The sequence below is a fragment of the Pteropus medius genome, unplaced genomic scaffold (genome assembly GCF_902729225.1).
Source record: "Pteropus medius unplaced genomic scaffold, Ma_sr-lr_union100, whole genome shotgun sequence".
Classification (NCBI taxonomy): Eukaryota; Metazoa; Chordata; class Mammalia; order Chiroptera; family Pteropodidae; genus Pteropus; species Pteropus medius.
Genome location: NW_024349801.1, coordinates 12,611,052 through 12,628,393, shown reverse-complemented (window position 1 = coordinate 12,628,393; position 17,342 = coordinate 12,611,052). Strand labels below are relative to the sequence as shown.

Genomic DNA, 17,342 nt, shown 5'->3' with positions numbered 1-17,342 from the left:
CTAGCTGTACAGCGTTAGAAAAATTACTTCACCTACATCAGCCTACATTTATTCATCTTTCAGAACAGCTGCTACCTCTTCGGTCCGGCCTGTCGTGATTAAATGAATGAGGAGTGCCAAGCTCCACAAAGCGGATAAGCGGTGTCGTCACCATTTTCCCGACCACGTGGCGCCGGCGGTGCAGGCTCGGGGGCGGGCCGACCCACCGCTCCACTGCGACCTAGCCGCTGGCTCCGGCCGCCAGGGTCCGCTGTGACCCGGCTCGGGCCTGGCCGCTCTAGCCTCGACCGGGGGAAGTCACTGTCCTTACCTTCAGCAGGAACCCGCGCTTCGGTGGATGAGCCCGCTCGCCCTCCGCTCCGTCCCGCAGCTCCCCACTGCCCGCCTGCCTCCCGCTATGGCCCTGCTGCACTCCAGCCGCATCCTGTCCGGGGTCGCCGCCGCCGCCTTCCACCCAGGCCTCGCGGCTGTGGCTTCCGCCAGAGCCAGGTAAGCAGGGGAGACGGAGCCGGGACCATGGGCCTGCCCAGCCGAGCTGCGGGCGCCCCAGGGCACCGACCACACGCACTTATTCGGCCACCCCCTCGGCTTCCCTGGGGGCTGAGGATTGAACGGCCGCGCCTCGCAGTGACCCTCGGGGTCCTACATCCCTCCCTCCCCCTGCCCACAGGACCGCAGGAGAGGATGCCAACGCGTTCCCCTGGAGTGGGAGTTGTGGCCCTCTACGGCACCCGGACTCCCATTCAAGGGGGGAAGGGTCACGAGACGCAGATTCGGCACCGGTGGGGGGATTCGGGGGGCGAGGGGAGAGCTCTCGGGTTGCGGCGCCGGGCAAGGCTCACGCCCATTGGCTGTGGTGCCGGGGCTGCCTCGCCCCCATTGGCTGCCGAGCTGAGGGAAAAGCGTGTGCCACGGGTGTGCCCTTGACAGGCTGCCCTCCTGGGCCGCGGGGCTCACCTGTCGCGGCCTTCCTTGGGCCCGAACGGGCGTGCCAGGCTGGCTGCTGGCTGCCGGCTGTCTGTGTGCTCGGGGGAAGGACGCTCATGGGTGGACGGTTCCCGCGACTCTGGCATTCATGCCTGGCTATCCTCTCTGCATCCGTGACCTTGGCGCACGGCATCCTCCCGCCCGTGGTACCGTAGCCTTAGTCATGGATGGCAAAGGGTCGGGGTGTAGAGCACCTCTTTTTTCTTTTAAGCCCTTAGGAGGTCTGGTTGTAGGCCTTTCTTCCTCTCCATCTCGCTCTGCTCTTTCATTTAGTAAATATTTCATCACCCGAGTTTCAGAGCCAAGCTCTGGACCGATGCTGTGTCCGTGAACAAGGCTGAGAGAGGGACAGGTGTCACTTAAAAAATTACAAGTGTATAATTTCAAACCGTGCGATAAGTGTTGCTGGGAGCGGGGGAGTACGGCGCATTAAACGAATTAGTAATTCCTTCCTAGTGGAGGCCTGAGCCAGGCGATTTAATTACTCAAGAAGCAGACTGGGGACAGTGTCCTTAAGTACTACCTTATCAAGAACCGAGTCTCCAAACCACGACCAGATAGTAGCTCCAAGGAGCAAAGCCTTGACCTCTATTACGTGCCTTGGCCTTTCCTTTGAATGTATGCATGACGTCTTCAAGCCAGCAGAATAATTTGTCCTTTTCAAAGTCCCGCACTCCTGGCAGTAGGTTTGCCCTGGCTTTCACACTTTCTTCTCTCCCTTATTTGGTTCCTCCTTGGCTCACTCTCTAGGTGTTGTCTTTAAATCAACCTACCTAGTGGACAAGGATCAGAGAGGGGGTATTATTTATGAAGCAAATTTGGAGGACAGAGAGGGGTGCCTAAAAGTATGGGCAGGAGTGCTGCTTTGGCAGCACATGTACTAAAATTGGAATGGTACAGAGAATATTAGAATGGCCGCTGCCTAAGGATAACATGCAAATTCGTGAAGCATTCCATAGCATTTTATTGGTAGTTACCACATTGTCATGGGGGTGTAAAGTACATCATAGAGAATGTAATCAATAATATTGTAATAACTATGTATAGTGCCAGGTGAGTACTAGACTAATCAGGGATCACTTCACAAATTATATAAATGTCTAACCACTATGCCATGCACCTGAAACTAAAATAAAATAATATTGAATGTCAACTGTAATTGAAAAATAAAAACTAAAATAAAATTATGGACAAAAGAAAGTCGGTTTCATCATTGTAGCAATCTTAAAGTAATCTTGTTTTGTGGGTTTGGCTGGGTGGCCTTCAGCTCTACTTAGAGTGCTTGGTGAAAATTCCTATGGGTGTGACCTATGGGTGTGACCTTTTAGTCGTTCTGTCAGTTCAAGAGCCTGACTCATTTTTCTTTTCAGTCTTTTCCTCTTAGAATGTAAATTCCATGAGAGCAGAGACTGTATCTACTTTGTTCACAGTTATATCTCAACAGTTAGAACAGTGCCTTCATGTCCTTCAAATCAAATATTTTTAAAGTTTGATTTTTTTTAATGCAATAGAAACAAATATGCTATTTTAATATTATATCTGAGAGCAAAGTCCAAACCTATAGGGGAACCACAGTTGCAAAATGTATACCAAAAATATAGCCTTAAATATTTGAGTACTGGCAGTTGAGGTGTTGTTTAGATTTAAACATGATACATGACTGGGCAATAGAACCGGACTCCATATCTGGCTATGACTGTTAGCTGTTCAGACAGTAAGGAAGTGAGAACTTTTACTCCTGCCACTGTGGAAGTGATCTTTACCTAAAGCCAAATGTTAAAAGTGGAAAACATTGAAAATAAACTCAACTAATTGAAGTTTCTTTTTTAAAATAATAAAGCCTATTCTAATACAGTAAAGCCCTAGCAGTTGGTATTCTGACAAACTGAAGATTTATCCTATGAAGTACTTAATTTTCATACGTGGGTCATTTAAATGGAAGTCTCTAAGTTCAAGTATTTCGTTCAGGCGCATCTATAAAACAGCAGTAAACATTTAATGTGTTTTCATTGACCAGTGCTGTAAAAGCATAGTGACATTAAATCAGACAAAGTCATAGGTCAGTAAAAAAAGAAAAATATGCTGATATAATTTGATTTACAATGATCTGTTCTTAATTTTTAAATTCTGATTATTTAATTTTTGGTGAAATAACCGAAGGAGTATCATGAGACCCTTTAGAAAGGCAGTGTGCAGTAGTGGTACAATACCAGTAGTTAGAACACCAAAATTGTCGTATTTTTTTTAATTTTTTAATTTTTCAATTAACATTTAATATTAGTTTCAGATGTACAGCATAGTGGTTAGACATTTATAGAACTATGACATGATCCCAATAGGTCTAGTACCACCTGGCACCAGATGTAGTTATTGCAATATTATTGTAGTATTGTGTTTGCTGTTTTTAGCTCTGTGATCATGAGCAAGTTAATTAACTTCTCTTATAAAATAAGAATGTGAGGAAAAACATTTTAAAAACTCTAAAGTACTATGTAGGCTATGGGGGAAACTAGAAAGCATTTGAATTAAAATGCTTATCTGAGTACTTTGTACTTAACATCTTTTGGTTTGGCTGGTCAATGGCTGAAGATTTGCACTGTGTCCAAAGTGCACTGGTAGGAATCAATAAGGCCAATAAGGCCATAGGTTGTCCTCGTCATCTTTGCCCCTAGAGCATTCTTTGATCCATCTAGTAGTATCTCTTTAAAAACCTGAGTTCCTACAGTATGGACAGAGCCTTAACCCTTTAAGGAATGAAATAATGAGGAGCGTAGAGGACCTGAGCATGAGTACTGATGTAGGAATAACCAAATTGAGTATCCCTGCTCCAATATTCAGATTTTTGAGATTCAGTATTTTCAAATTGCTTTCAGAATTCTTCTTGAAATCATATCTCTGCCAGAAAACTCAAGGCTGTTGTTTCTGGGAGACTTTCTGTGCTGGATAAAATTTTTAAAGAACGTGACAAATAAGTGCTCTTCACACCATTTAACAATGGTGCCTTTTCTCCTTGTGATTAGAGGCAGCAGCTCTGTCATCATTGATTGAAGACCTTGGAGACAGAACCATTCTTTAAAAAAATGAAAATTGCTTACTAGAATCTCTCTAATATGACCTTGACATTCAAAGTATTTCTTTCACTCATCACTTAATGACAGTGATGTAGATAGGCAGGTGGCTACATGTTTTCAGGGTCTGAATTGTGGGTTGCTTTAAAGTATCTGTTTCTTACTATTGCTTAGATACTGAAGCAACCAGGCGGCCTAGAACAACAAAGAAAATGGGAGCGATTTTGAGTTCTGACTAGAACAGTTGAGAAGGAGGAATGATAATATCTCCTGAGACTACAAAAAAAAAACTTAGTAGTAACAATTGAAAAGCAGGAAAGACCTGCATTTGGTCATAAAACCTTATGACCATATACTCCTTGAATTCTCTACATACTTGCCTCAACAGGCTTCATACTTGGTGGCATGGTGGTTATAAATAAAAGTGTAGTGTGGTAATATAGTAACAGTGATACCAGCTATCAGTGCTCATTCTGTACCAGGCTCTGTTCTGTCTTATATTTAATAACTCCTTTCATCCTTATAACAACCCTGTGAGATAGGTACTGTTGTGGCCTCATTTCACAGATAGACTCTAAAAATGCAAAAACATTCATGTCATTCCCCTTACCTGATCACCAAACCCCCCCACCCCCACCCCGCCAAAGAAAAGAAAAAAACTTTAATGATTCTACATATTTTCACTACATCCAAGGTGGGGCCCAGGAAAACTTTTTTTTTTTTTTTTTTTTAAGGCGAGGCATCTCTCGATTGGCCTCACAGATTGCAAGGACCTTGTCAGTTTACAATCTCTTATTTTTTATTTTTTACACCTACAGCACCTGGTCTTCCTAGGTGGTCTCCCCAGGAAAACTATTTTTAATAAGCTCTCCAAGTTTGGGAACAGGATAAAAATCTAAGCCCCTTGGTTGGGGAGGGGTGTCACATCATCCTCTTGCACTGGCCTTTTCTAACTTCTCTAGTCTCATCTTTTGCCACTCGCAGCTTCTCACTGCCAAATTACTTGAAATATTCTTTGCCTGGGAATTCAGATCAGGTTTGGACTGGCTACACATGTACCCCGTCCTCCTCAAGGTGATTCAGTTACCTACCCCACTCTACCATGCTTCCCATAGCATTTGTATTGAAATTACTGGTCTCCACTCTTCTGCAAGGTGCTTTGAAGTCTTATGCCTTGTTGGATTATTAGTATCTATTGCTATACCTTGTATGTAGTAAACATGCAAACATTTGTTTAAAGGGATTTGTGCCAGATCCAAGATGTCTCTGGCCATGGAAATCTTGCTCCTGTAACTGATGTCTTGTATTTCCCATTTCAGCTCCTGGTGGGCCCATGTGGAGATGGGGCCCCCAGATCCCATCCTGGGAGTCTCAGAAGCCTATAAGAGAGACACCAACAGCAAAAAGATGAATCTGGGAGTTGGTGCCTACCGGGATGATAATGGAAAGCCTTATGTGCTCCCTAGTATCCGGAAGGTAAGCTTGCCATCCATCTCCTCCCTGACTGGAATGAATAAACTGCAGAGAGTGGCAGAAAGACTGCTGGACCGGGGGAGTCAGGAGACCTGGGTTCTGGTTCTGATACTAACTGCTTGAAACACTTAGGTTGTCTGGGCTGTAAAATTGAGAGGTTGGAACTACCTGTTCTTTTTCAAGATTGAACTTCTGTGATTATAAAATAGGCATAATGTCATGTTTACTCCTGAGAGTGCACCGAAGGACCAAGAATGTAAACATTCTCTCTTGATGATAGAAATAGCCCTTCATGGATGAGAGTTACTCTTGTTATTTTCCGTTTCTCTCATTTCGATTGCCTTAATAAAGGCCTCCTACGCTAGCATGCTCTGTCCTTTCTTATCGAACGATAGAATGATTTTCTTTACTTTTGTTATATATTAATAGTCTTTATATTGGTTATCATTATAAATAGTATAACTGATCCCCTTAGAACAATTTTTTTGAAGAAAATGTCTTCCTTTCTGCACCTCCTATAATGAAATGTGACTGGTGCTGCTTCATCACTTCCAAAAGTGAGATGGTGATGTGTCCTTGCTCCATCCTGCAGAACTAGGCCCCACAAGTAGCAGCTACAGAAGAATACTTTGGGTAAAGAACTCTAATCATTTGAGCTGTACGATGTGCAACATACTTGCTGAGGCCTTTATGAGCTCCAGCAGCTAGAGTGTGGGCTAAACCACTGAAAGAATTTCTGAATGTATGAAGTGCACATTAGGTGTCATCTTTATAATTCTGAGTAGCAAAAAAGACTCAAGAAACAAGGGTTTGCTTTTCCTCTGAGTAAGTTAAAGTATTCAGCAAGTGTTAACTTGTTGCAAACTGGAACACCACCACACACGTTTGTACATTACCTCATCGGCTCTTCACCTTAACTATATGAGGTGTAGAAACAGTTGTCCTCCTATTCAACAGGTGAGGAAACTGAGACCCAAGAAAGTTAATAATTAGCCCGGGGTCAGCCAGGCCTCTGACTCCATGGATATATGTGGCTATTACTATTAACCCTTTGAAGTTCTTAGACTGGCATATACTGTGCAATGACTTTATGTATTTAGTTTGATTTTATCATCTTGTATCTATTTTAAGTGTTGCTCTTAAAGCTTGTTCTTGTGCCTTCCAAGAATGTCATTTTATGTTAAATGGTAACCAGGAGAACACGGTATACCCATTCACATAAAACCTAACTTTAAAAAAAAAAAGAAGAAAAAATATTTAAATATTTCTGTTCTGCAATATAATGTATAAAGTATTCTATTTATCCTTCTTCTTGGGCAATATCTCCAAATAAAAAGAAGGCTTTACCTCCAAAATTTAACTTATGAAACATTAAATATTAATCAAGGTTAATTCCAGGTAAGGAAAAGAAGCTAAACGAATGCATTTTCTCTTGTCTAGGCAGAGGCCCAGATTGCTGCAAAAAATTTGGACAAAGAATACCTGCCCATTGGAGGACTTGCTGAATTTTGTAAGGCATCTGCAGAGCTAGCCCTGGGTGAGAACAGTGAAGTACTGAAAAGTGGCCGGGTAAGCGGAGCAGACTCTCATACAGGATCTGTTTTTAAATTTAATAGTTTAAACAAATTGGAAATAATTTAAACAATTTTAAACAAATAAGAAAAGATACACCATTTTGTGTGTGATGATTGTTTGAGGTGGCCACACTCTTGCTAATATCCCTTCCTTAGATAGTAAGTTGGCACTAGTTAAATAAAACATTTTCTATAACACCAAAATTCCAAAAATGTAGTGGTAATTTGATAGATTTTCTGTTAGTGTCCATGTGCTTATGTTCATTTTATATTAAATATGCTTTAGAAATGCCAAACTATGCCTAGTTTTAGGCCTTTAACTCCCATCCTCATGTCCTAAGCTTCCAGCTTAGGTGGAGGAAGCAGGCAGGCAACACAGCCACAGGCAAACTGCTGGGGCTGGACCAGTCTGGCACCCCTCTGCTTCTTCTTCACTGCCAGTTGGGACACTGAAAGAGAGCAGACCATGCTCCCTCCTGCTGCCTGCCTCCTCTCTAAGCGTGAGGGGAAGCACAAGTGTCTCTTAGTTGTCTCCTCCTTCCCACTCCCTGGGGGGCCCTCTTATTGTGGACGAAAGATGGCCCTAAAGATCACTGGACATAAAGGTTTTTTGCAAACAGATTTCTGTATGCACCCACAGAGTACATGCAGGCCCACCCGCATTTGTAGTAGAAGCCTGGCATCGTGCAGGTGGGATGCAGCCAGGCCACCTGAACCCTAACCTGACCCGTGGGCTCCTGTGCATTATAGTTTACTTTCTTCTGAAACAAATGTTTTTTAATAGATATAATTATACGTTAAATATTTGTTTTTCTGTGTAAGTCTGCGGGAAAACACACAAAGTAACAAAACTAAGCCAACATTTCTCCCCCATCCCTCCAAGACAAGAATAAATATTTTATTCACAAAACTGGTCTAAGTCTACAGGTTAGTTCATTAACTCAGAGAAAAGCATACAGCCTCAGAGAAAAAGCCTCAACCTGATGGCGATGCAGTAATGGTCATAAGTCATGGATGGAATATGGTTTGACTGATATCCATACAATCAACCACCTGTTAACCCCACATGAAAATGTCTTTATTTTTCTATAATTTTTACTTAGTCTGTGTACATCTAGTCAGTTGTAAACTAAATATGAGACTGGCCTATCTTTAAATAATATCAGCTTGTCTTATATAAATTGCTACGCCTTTGTGCATTATTAGTATTATCAGATCTACAGTTAGATTTTTATTTCTATCAGGCCAAAGTTGACAGAGACAAACTTTGTTTAGTAAAAAGTTTGTTAGTTGGATTCCCCTCATCTAATCCAGAGTCTCCAAGTCAAGAAAATAAATTTAATAAATTTATGTTTTGTAGAGTCTTGTACTTTGGTGGTGCCTTTAAAAAATAAAAACAAACAAACTTTTGTGGCTTCTTCATCCCTAAAGTTGACCAATTTAGAGACACAGATTCACCACAGGCATCTATCTCCATTACTCAAAAGATGAATATTTTCAGATTCTGAAAACTTATAAAGGGGACCTCTTAGATAACATTTAAAATGTAGTAACGTGATTCTAATGTATTTGTTGAGTTGCTTTTCAAGAAACTGATGTTCAGAGAGGTTCAGAGAGTAATTCAATTTTGTATAATTCTAGAATAATGTTTTAATGTAGTAATTGTTCTCGGTGTCTTTTTCCTCTGCATAAATCACTCCTTTTTCATGGTGGGCGGGGGGGACATTTTATGTCTTGAAAGTTTCTCATGTAACACTAATAACAGGCCATAAGGAATTAGCTTCTGCCTCAGCAAAGTGGTTGGAAACTGCAGAAACAGCTCTTTTGAGAATCCACCGGGAGAGTCGAGTCAGTCTGTCTCTTAGCACATGGGGGGATGAAACAGTAGGGCTGTTCTCTCCTTTCCAAATATTCATTGAGAACATTATCCTCGGTTTCTGAAGAAGGAAGCATACTGACAGTACAGGGCTGTGCCTCTCTGTGTGCTTGACCTCTGTTTCGTTAAGTTGTGAGCCTATAGCAAGTGTTGCACCTCCCTGACCACTGTGTCTCCTTCAGTATGTCACCGTGCAGACCATTTCTGGAACTGGGGCCTTAAGGATCGGAGCCAGTTTTCTGGTGAGTCTGGAAATTCCTTCGGCAAGGAGCTGTAAGTTGAGGATGATAGTGCTTCCTATAGTGTCGTGTGTGTGTTTACTGACTTGGAAGTAGATTTTCTCTTTCCATGGAGTCAGAGATTTTTTGTTCTGTGATAAATGGATTCAAGTGGATAAAAATGAAAGTACTTAGAAGAAATTACAAAGAAGATATTATTATAAATACTATTATAATAATAATGTAATTTATTGAGTACATACTGTTATTAGGAGCTTTTATATTTTAACTTGTTTTAATCTTTATGAAGAAGGTTCAGTTAATGTCATTTTACAAATGAAGAAAATGAGCCCCAGATATGCCCTCAGCTACACAGCCAGTATAACTGTCAGAGCCTGGATTCCAACCCAGGCAGTCTCTCCGCTTGGTCAGTGTTGTCTCTCAATCACAGAAGCTGAGTTTCAGTAGAGAAAATGTCTTATCAGTAAAATACATCAACTTTTTTTGCCTTTCCTTTCATCATTTTTCATTCTCTTTCATTCCATCTCTTAGCAAAGATTTTTCAAGTTCAGCAGAGATGTCTTTCTGCCCAAACCATCCTGGGGAAATCACACACCCATCTTCAGGGACGCCAGCATGCAGCTACAGGGTTATCGATACTATGACCCCAAGACGTGTGGCTTTGACTTCACAGGTGCTGTGGAGGACATTTCAGTAAGTGTGGCTTTCAGGGCAGGAGAGGTGAACAAGCAAGAAGTAAACCTGAGGAGATGGGAGGTCCACCAGCTGAGTCTCGATACCTGACTTAAAATACTGGGGATTAGCTAAGGCCCAGACCGCAGGTTATTTTTGTGACTTGCCGAGTAGCGGTGACCCCATGGCATGTCAGGTCAATTATCTCCTTTAAAAGCTGCAAAGTAACCTCTTGGTTGTTTGTCTTTTTAGAAAATTCCACAGCAAAGTGTTCTTCTTCTGCATGCCTGTGCCCACAATCCCACAGGGGTGGACCCTCGCCCCGAACAGTGGAAGGAGATAGCAGCAGTGGCAAAGGTGAGGAAGGTGAACTGACTGGAGACAGTCGTGTGTTTAGTAACTGGCCTGAGATGCTCAGCCTGGCAGAGTCTTAACAGCGACAGTTAATTACCTCGAGCCCACATGAAATTTCCATGCATTAAGTAGTCAGAAAAGAGCTCCTCATTTGTGTGATTAACGGTCCTATAATTGATACCCGAGCAGTTTGGAAATAATTTTTATTCCTCATCCTGAGTGTAGGGAATTCTAATAAAACTTGTCATTGACTGGCCCGTACATAGGCATCCACTGGCCCCAGGCTGTTGGTGCCTACATTTGGCCCTGATCAGTGGTTACTTATTCATCTTTTATCTACTTTTTTGTGTCCCCTCCTATCCTTGCCACTTCTCTCGGCATTACCATTACCATTCATAGGGCCAGCTGGCAGAGAAGGCACTAGTCAAAATTCCGAGGAAGATATTCCCATTACTTTGTGTCCCCATTTTCATTCCTTCTGGTTTCCCTTTCTTTATACTCTGTCGAATCTAAGCTGCAAACAGAATGAGACAGAAACAGCGTTCAGAGAGCACTTCGGGATGAGATGGCTCTAATGTGGCCGTCCCATGAGCCCTGGGTGTAAGGTGAGTCTGCCAGTTACCTTAGCCCAGTAAAGGCTGATGTTGGACCTGTGTCTACTGGACTGGAGTAATTATCCAGACCACTGTGGGCTTTTAGGCTTCTTGCTTGACCAAGCAGCTTTCTGGGCAGATCAAGATTAAGATTCTCTTTTCTTAACATTTCCTTGAGCAACTACATCCACTAAAGTAAATAAAAATATTTTTTGATATCTTAACTCTTAAGGAGAAGAAAACATTTCCACCATCTGGGGAGAAAACTATGTTGACTCAGTCTTTGTGAGGTCTCAATAAGCACAGATAACTGTCTGGGGCATCTTGAGAGGGACTGGCTGAAGCTTTGGTCATCTTTTCTTTTCCTTCACAGAAAAACAATCTCTTTGCCTTCTTCGACATGGCCTACCAAGGCTTTGCCAGTGGTGACAGTAACAAAGATGCCTGGGCCGTACGCCACTTCATCGAACAAGGCATTAATGTTTGTCTCTGCCAATCCTATGCCAAGAACATGGGCTTATACGGTAAAGTAAAGGACCTGGCATGATGTGTATTCCAATGAGCTTGATGAAGTACTGGGAGAGGATGCCACAGAGGTGTGGAGTTTGGTGTGCGTGCGCGTGTATGTGCGTGTGTTGTCCGTGTCTCTCCTTACCCAAAGAGGAACGGCAGGTGAAATGAATTTTACTGATCTTAGCCATATCTTCTTTGCTGAATTCCTCCAGCAAAGGAAACTAATGGCTGCTTCTCTAAATACTAAGTGACTGCTCTATGAGCCAAGAAGATGAATACAATAAAAGAGACCTTTGAACACTCTTGAGTACTCAAACTTCCTGTCATACCTGGATTTACCATACGGGTTGTTAAAAACTTTTTATTTATTAACAGTTATTTTCGTGGCTCTTCTGATGGAAAAAGATAATATGTAGCAAATTTAAATCAAGTGCCTTAGCATTTTAGATAGAACTAGAAAACAAGATCCGTTTGTCTTTTCAGGTGAGCGTGTGGGAGCCTTCACTATGATCTGCAAGGATGCTGATGAAGCCAAAAGGGTAGAGTCACAGTTGAAGATCTTGATTCGCCCCATGTATTCCAACCCTCCTCTCAATGGAGCCCGAATTGCCGCTACCATTCTAAACAGCCCTGACCTCCGAAAACAATGGTAAAGGCACATTGCCACTCCCCAACCCCCTAACTTTCCCACCACTGAGCCTTCAGAGTTCATTTGTAATTGGCCACTAGTGACATACAGTATCACACAGCTTCCATGTGTGGAAGGGAAAGAAGGATGTGCATTTTGTTAGCACTTTCAAATAAATACATTGGTCTTTCCCAGCAAGAGACAGACATAATTCAAAAATGGCACTTTCTTTCATTCCATCATCTCCAGGTTAAGTAAAACCTGCCTTCTCCTAAATTTAAGTCCATCTTGAAGTTCCTTACATAGGAATACTTTCTTAAAGACATCATATTTTTTGTTTTTATCCTGATAATAGCTAGCATTGAATTGGTATTTCTGCATATTTTGGTTTTTATTATGCACACCATCTAAATCTCTTAGCACCTGAGCTCTAAAGTAGTGTTACTCAGTCTTCTTTATCACAATCCACATAACGCATATATTTTACATGATGATCCTGAACACATATGACCCATACATGTATGTATATATAACTGAAACATTTTCAACACTCAGTACTTAGGTTTCATGTGCCATACTCCACTCTTTTCTAAATGTCAGTTGTATCAATTACATTGAATATATTGCCAGCTAATGGGTCATGGTACAATTTTAAAAACTTTGCTCTAGACCAGGGATTGGCAAACTATGTTCTGCAGATCAAGTCTGCCCCCTATTTTTGTAAATAAAGTTTTATTGGAACGCAACCACATTTATTCTTGATGAATTGTATATGATGGCTTTTGTGCTATATAACGGCAGAGTTCAGTAGTTGTGACAGAAACCACATGGCCCATAAAATCTAACACTTTTATGATTTGGCCCTTTATAAAGTTTGCCAATCCTTGCTCTGTATAATTTAGAGTTAATAAAAAGCCTGGATGCCCATGGAAGATGTGACTCATTATACAAGAGTTTATCCTGTGTAGCTGGTTAGTTAAGAGAATAGATCTCTAAGCAACATCATAGGTAGAAAAGCTAGATCTGCCATCTGCTATCTGCAAGAAACTTTATTCCAGCTCATCTCCACATCATGTGACAACTGTTTTCTACCTTAAATTAATTGTATAAACATTGATGTAAATAGAGTACAGTTCCAGATAGTTCTTTTCAGTGCAACAGATCCATGCTAGGCTTATAGAAATTAACTACTTTTTAATTTTGTTTCCATTACAAAGTTAATATATAAGTAAATTTCAGAAAGTTTGGGAGAGGGGAAAATTAACCATAACTGTAGTCACTATAACCCAGCTTTTTTTTCTTTTCTTTTTTTTACTATTTTTTTTTTTTTTATGCTACAGCACCTGGTCTTTCTAGGTGGTCTCCCATCCAAGTACCAACCAGGCCCAACCCTGCTTAGCTTCCGAGATCAGACATCGGGCTTGTTCAGGGTGGCGTGGCCGTAGACCGTGGACCGTGGCTCCACTGGGGCGTGAACCCAGGACCTTCTGCTTGTAAAGCAGACGTGCTAACCGCTACGCTATGGAACCACGTCCCCAGCTTTTTTTTTTTCCTTTGCCTAAAATTATTCATAATTGTAATATACTATATACCATACTGTTACATATGTATGTGTAGGTTTGGTTTCATTTTTATCACCTGGAATTATACTAATCTCTTTTTTTACTTAATATTTTAAGTATTTTTTTATGTTTTCACATTCCCTAATAGTTATCAAAACTTAATTTTTTTATTGTGTGCATTTTAATACACTTTTGAAGTCTAGTGTAGAAAGGTGACAAAGATACTATGCTAGATGACTAAGATAGCACTAGCCTTGGGGAGTTACAATCTAGTGAGAAAGATCCACATATGGCATTGATACAATACAGAATGTAATAAATGCTGGCTAACGGAAGGGCCATTGATTTCTAGTGGGGAATTAGGAAGGATGTAATGAAAACAGCATTTGAGCTGAAGAGAAGGTTTCCCCCCACACACCCCACCCCCCAAAGGAAATAAAGCAGAAGAGAAAAACTGGACAGAGATGTGCATGAGGAAGGCACAGGCTCACAAAGTGCATCATGTTGAGTGCGTTTCGAAAGTCCCAAATGGTTTTTGTGGCAAAAACACTGCATGTGAGGAGAATATAGAAGGCAGCAAAGCTGGGGAAGTAGGAGCAGATCATGAAGCACGTTGATTGATACTGTGAGAAGTCAGAACTTCATTTTATGGACAAAAGAGCATGGGAGAGTTTGCTAAGTTCACCCCAGATCTAGCCGCAGACATATACTCAGTGCCTTTAGGACCCCAGCCTCAAAAAGAATGGGGCTGGATGGCTGAGACCACAGGAAATTTAAAATCAAATGCCACCCCAGAGGTGCGAGGGGCTCCAGCTCCAGCTAGTAACTGGCCACTAGTGACATACAGTAACTGCACTGCTGGTACCAGTGTTGCCAGCTTCTTATTTTTTTAGAGAGACCATGAATCCACATTTTTATGTGCAAGTGACCAATTTTAAAATGTTTAGCTAGGTCTAATAAAACATGACTGAGACTCTTATCTGACCATTAATTGGCAATTTGTAACCTACGTTCTAACTGTGCATGACATCATTGTAGAGAGAGATTTTGGAAAGTGAACACATTAGAGCAGAGACAAACTGTAAATGATTTTACAGTCATCTAGTTGGTGAGAGCAGACAAGAATTACCCACAGAGTCATAGAAATTAAATGGAAAAGGTAGATTCTGAGGAAGAGGAAAATGTATCTAGAATCTAGCCACCCATGTGTGATCAGAGGACTGCCATCTCCAATTCCCCAGAGAAGTAGCCCTTTCTTCCCAGGGCTGTCTTAACACAGCAGTATTCTGTTGATTCTGACTTTGTCCTGCCTTGTTCCATAGTTGGTTGTTTACAGGTTTCCTCCCAGCCTCCACTGTAAGCTTTCAGAGGCAAGAACCACTTCTCATCCCTCTCTCTCTGTCTCAGCACCTTGGCACATTGTAGGTTCACAGTGCATTGTCTTACTTTTGAAGGCAGGAGTGTTTATTCCATCCATGTTAAAAATAAGGTCATATTTTACTGTTTAATCCACAGCTTTTGCCCCCTACATAAGGGGTAGAGAGCCTTAGCCTTCCTAAGTGTTATCATGATTCATTCATTCACTTTTTTCTAATAACTCAAGTATATTAACTATTTTTGTTGCCTCATCAAAATAGTTTTCTGGTATAAAACAGAATGCTATAAAATAGCTTTCTTCCTGGACCAGCATATAACTCCGTCAAGGACAAAAAGTTACACGCTAGGGGAGTGCTTGAGGAAGGTAAAAAAGCTGTGAGCTGTGGCTTATCTGTCAGGGCTTGGCCAGAACTGAGCTGCATCTCGGGGGTTTTTTGCAGGTTGCAAGAAGTGAAAGGCATGGCTGACCGCATCATCGGCATGCGGACTCAGCTGGTCTCCAACCTCAAGAAGGAGGGGTCCTCCCACAACTGGCAGCACATCACCGACCAGATCGGCATGTTCTGTTTTACAGGACTAAAGCCTGAACAGGTGAGTGGACTCCAGTTTCTCTGTAGGAGACCAATTAATCAGTCCTTGCAAACCAGAGTTCCTCATATGTCACCTGCCTATTCAGGATTACCCTAAAAACAGTCACTTTGGAGCCCTTTTAGGTAAAGGAAGTATGTAGCATTCATTCTATCTTATTTTTTATTAGTCGTTTACTTGTCTGTATCCTCCATGAGGTTGCAGACTTCCAAAGAGCAGAACTTGTTTTGTGTCGTTTCTGTGACCACTACTGCTTCTCTGCAGAGATACCAGAACAAGCAGGAGCCTAAATGTTAATAAGAGAAATAGCTGTTCCATAGCTGGCTTCTATATCTATTTTTCTACAAATGCTAAATCTAAGGTTTTTTTCACCTGTTCCCACCTCAGAATTCACATCCTACTTTAAAATAGCTTTTTTTTTTTTCTTGTTGCACTCTAAGCTAGCACACCAAACTCTGGGACTAGGGTTTAAGTGAGAAAACACAGCCTCTGTGATTTTTCTTTTTTAACACTTGGTGATTGCGCCATGCCAGGGCTGGGGAAGTCTCCTTGACCAGAAAGTGCCTGAGCACTCTTTTTTCTGCAGGTGGAGCGGCTGATCAAGGAGTTCTCCATCTACATGACAAAGGATGGCCGCATCTCTGTGGCAGGGGTCACCTCAGGCAACGTGGGCTACCTTGCCCATGCCATTCACCAGGTCACCAAGTAATTTCCCTGGTGAGACAGAACAGAGACAACCTTCTGGTCAACCTCTGCTGTTGTGAGATTCACAGAGGAAGCAGGAGGGTGGACGGTGGTGAGCGGAATCATTTCTTTCAACCACAGTACTTAAAACTCAGCGTTTGAATGCGTTTCTCAGAAAAGAATGTGTAGAGAAATAGAAGCATCTGTGGCTGGTGTGTGGAACTTTGTGGCTGTAAACCAAACCCTCCCTCATCTTTGTATCTCCAGCTTTTCCGAAAAGAGTTTACATGTACAAGAAAGTCGTAGCCAAAAAATTTTATCAATCACACCATTGCAATATTTCAGAAGCTTTAATTGAAGCACCTTATGGTGTTGGTCTGGAATGAAAATACCACTTATTAGAGGCTTTGTGAGAAGACCTAGTTCTAACATTGTCAGCCTCCTGTTTGTCCTGTGATTGAGCAACCTTATCAACAGACTACATTACAGAAACCGTGTGTTTTGAAAACCAGCACGTCTATTGCCACTGCAGCAAGTTGGGGGGCGGGGGGAGATGCAATTTCCATTTTTATTTAAGAAAAAGAAGGCTCTCCTTTTTAGTTCTTGCAGGCATTTTAATGTTCCTCTGTCCTCCCTTATCACTGTTGTTCTTTTTCTCAGGCACTAAGATCTATAACTAGCCTAGATTTTTATCCCTTCTACTGCTGGATTGACCGTCAGCTCCATCCTATAGTATTTACTTATTTGAAGAAAAGAACATGATTTACTGCTCACTCCATGCCCTCCCCTTTCTCGGTAAAGAATAGCAGAGAATAAGTAACTGCACTTATTTTGCCATCCCCTTCAGTGATTGTCTCCTGCGGGATGTCGCCTCTGCCCAGTTGGACCTAGTACCTTAATTCGGTGCTGTTGAGCAGTCACTCATCTCACGTCACGAGTCGGGCGATATGAGGTAGAACCAGGAAAGAAGTTATTCTGGGATTTGGTCTTAACCTTTGTGTGCTGCCAGCTGGGCTCAGGCTTCACCCTTTGGAAAGATATCCACCATCTGCTCTAATCATGTAGACTTACCGCAGCCTGGTTTCTCTGTTACAATAAAGTTACCGTAGACCCGACCACTGTCTACAATGTTTTCTTTTTTCTTTAATAAGAGG

The 17,342-nt window shown here is 42.0% G+C and overlaps 1 protein-coding gene, 1 non-coding gene and 1 pseudogene across 2 annotated transcripts; 2 read left to right on the top strand and 1 right to left on the bottom strand.

Annotated features, from left to right (window-relative positions):
* The first annotated feature begins 243 nt into the window (after positions 1–243).
* On the top strand, positions 244–17,303 carry GOT2 (glutamic-oxaloacetic transaminase 2). Its single transcript, XM_039888872.1, has 10 exons — positions 244–489; positions 5,375–5,531; positions 6,969–7,097; positions 9,161–9,220; positions 9,749–9,910; positions 10,142–10,246; positions 11,210–11,360; positions 11,833–11,998; positions 15,357–15,507; positions 16,091–17,303. Exons 1-10 carry the CDS (start codon positions 338–340, stop codon positions 16,211–16,213), a joined length of 1,356 nt encoding a protein of 451 aa, XP_039744806.1. The 5' UTR covers positions 244–337; the 3' UTR covers positions 16,214–17,303.
* LOC120581099 (U6 spliceosomal RNA) lies at positions 1,845–1,950 on the top strand. The gene has a single exon (XR_005647152.1). It is a non-coding gene; the product is annotated as a U6 spliceosomal RNA (small nuclear RNA).
* LOC120581045 (uncharacterized) lies at positions 13,309–13,424 on the bottom strand (annotated as a pseudogene).
* Positions 17,304–17,342: the final 39 nt, after the last annotated feature.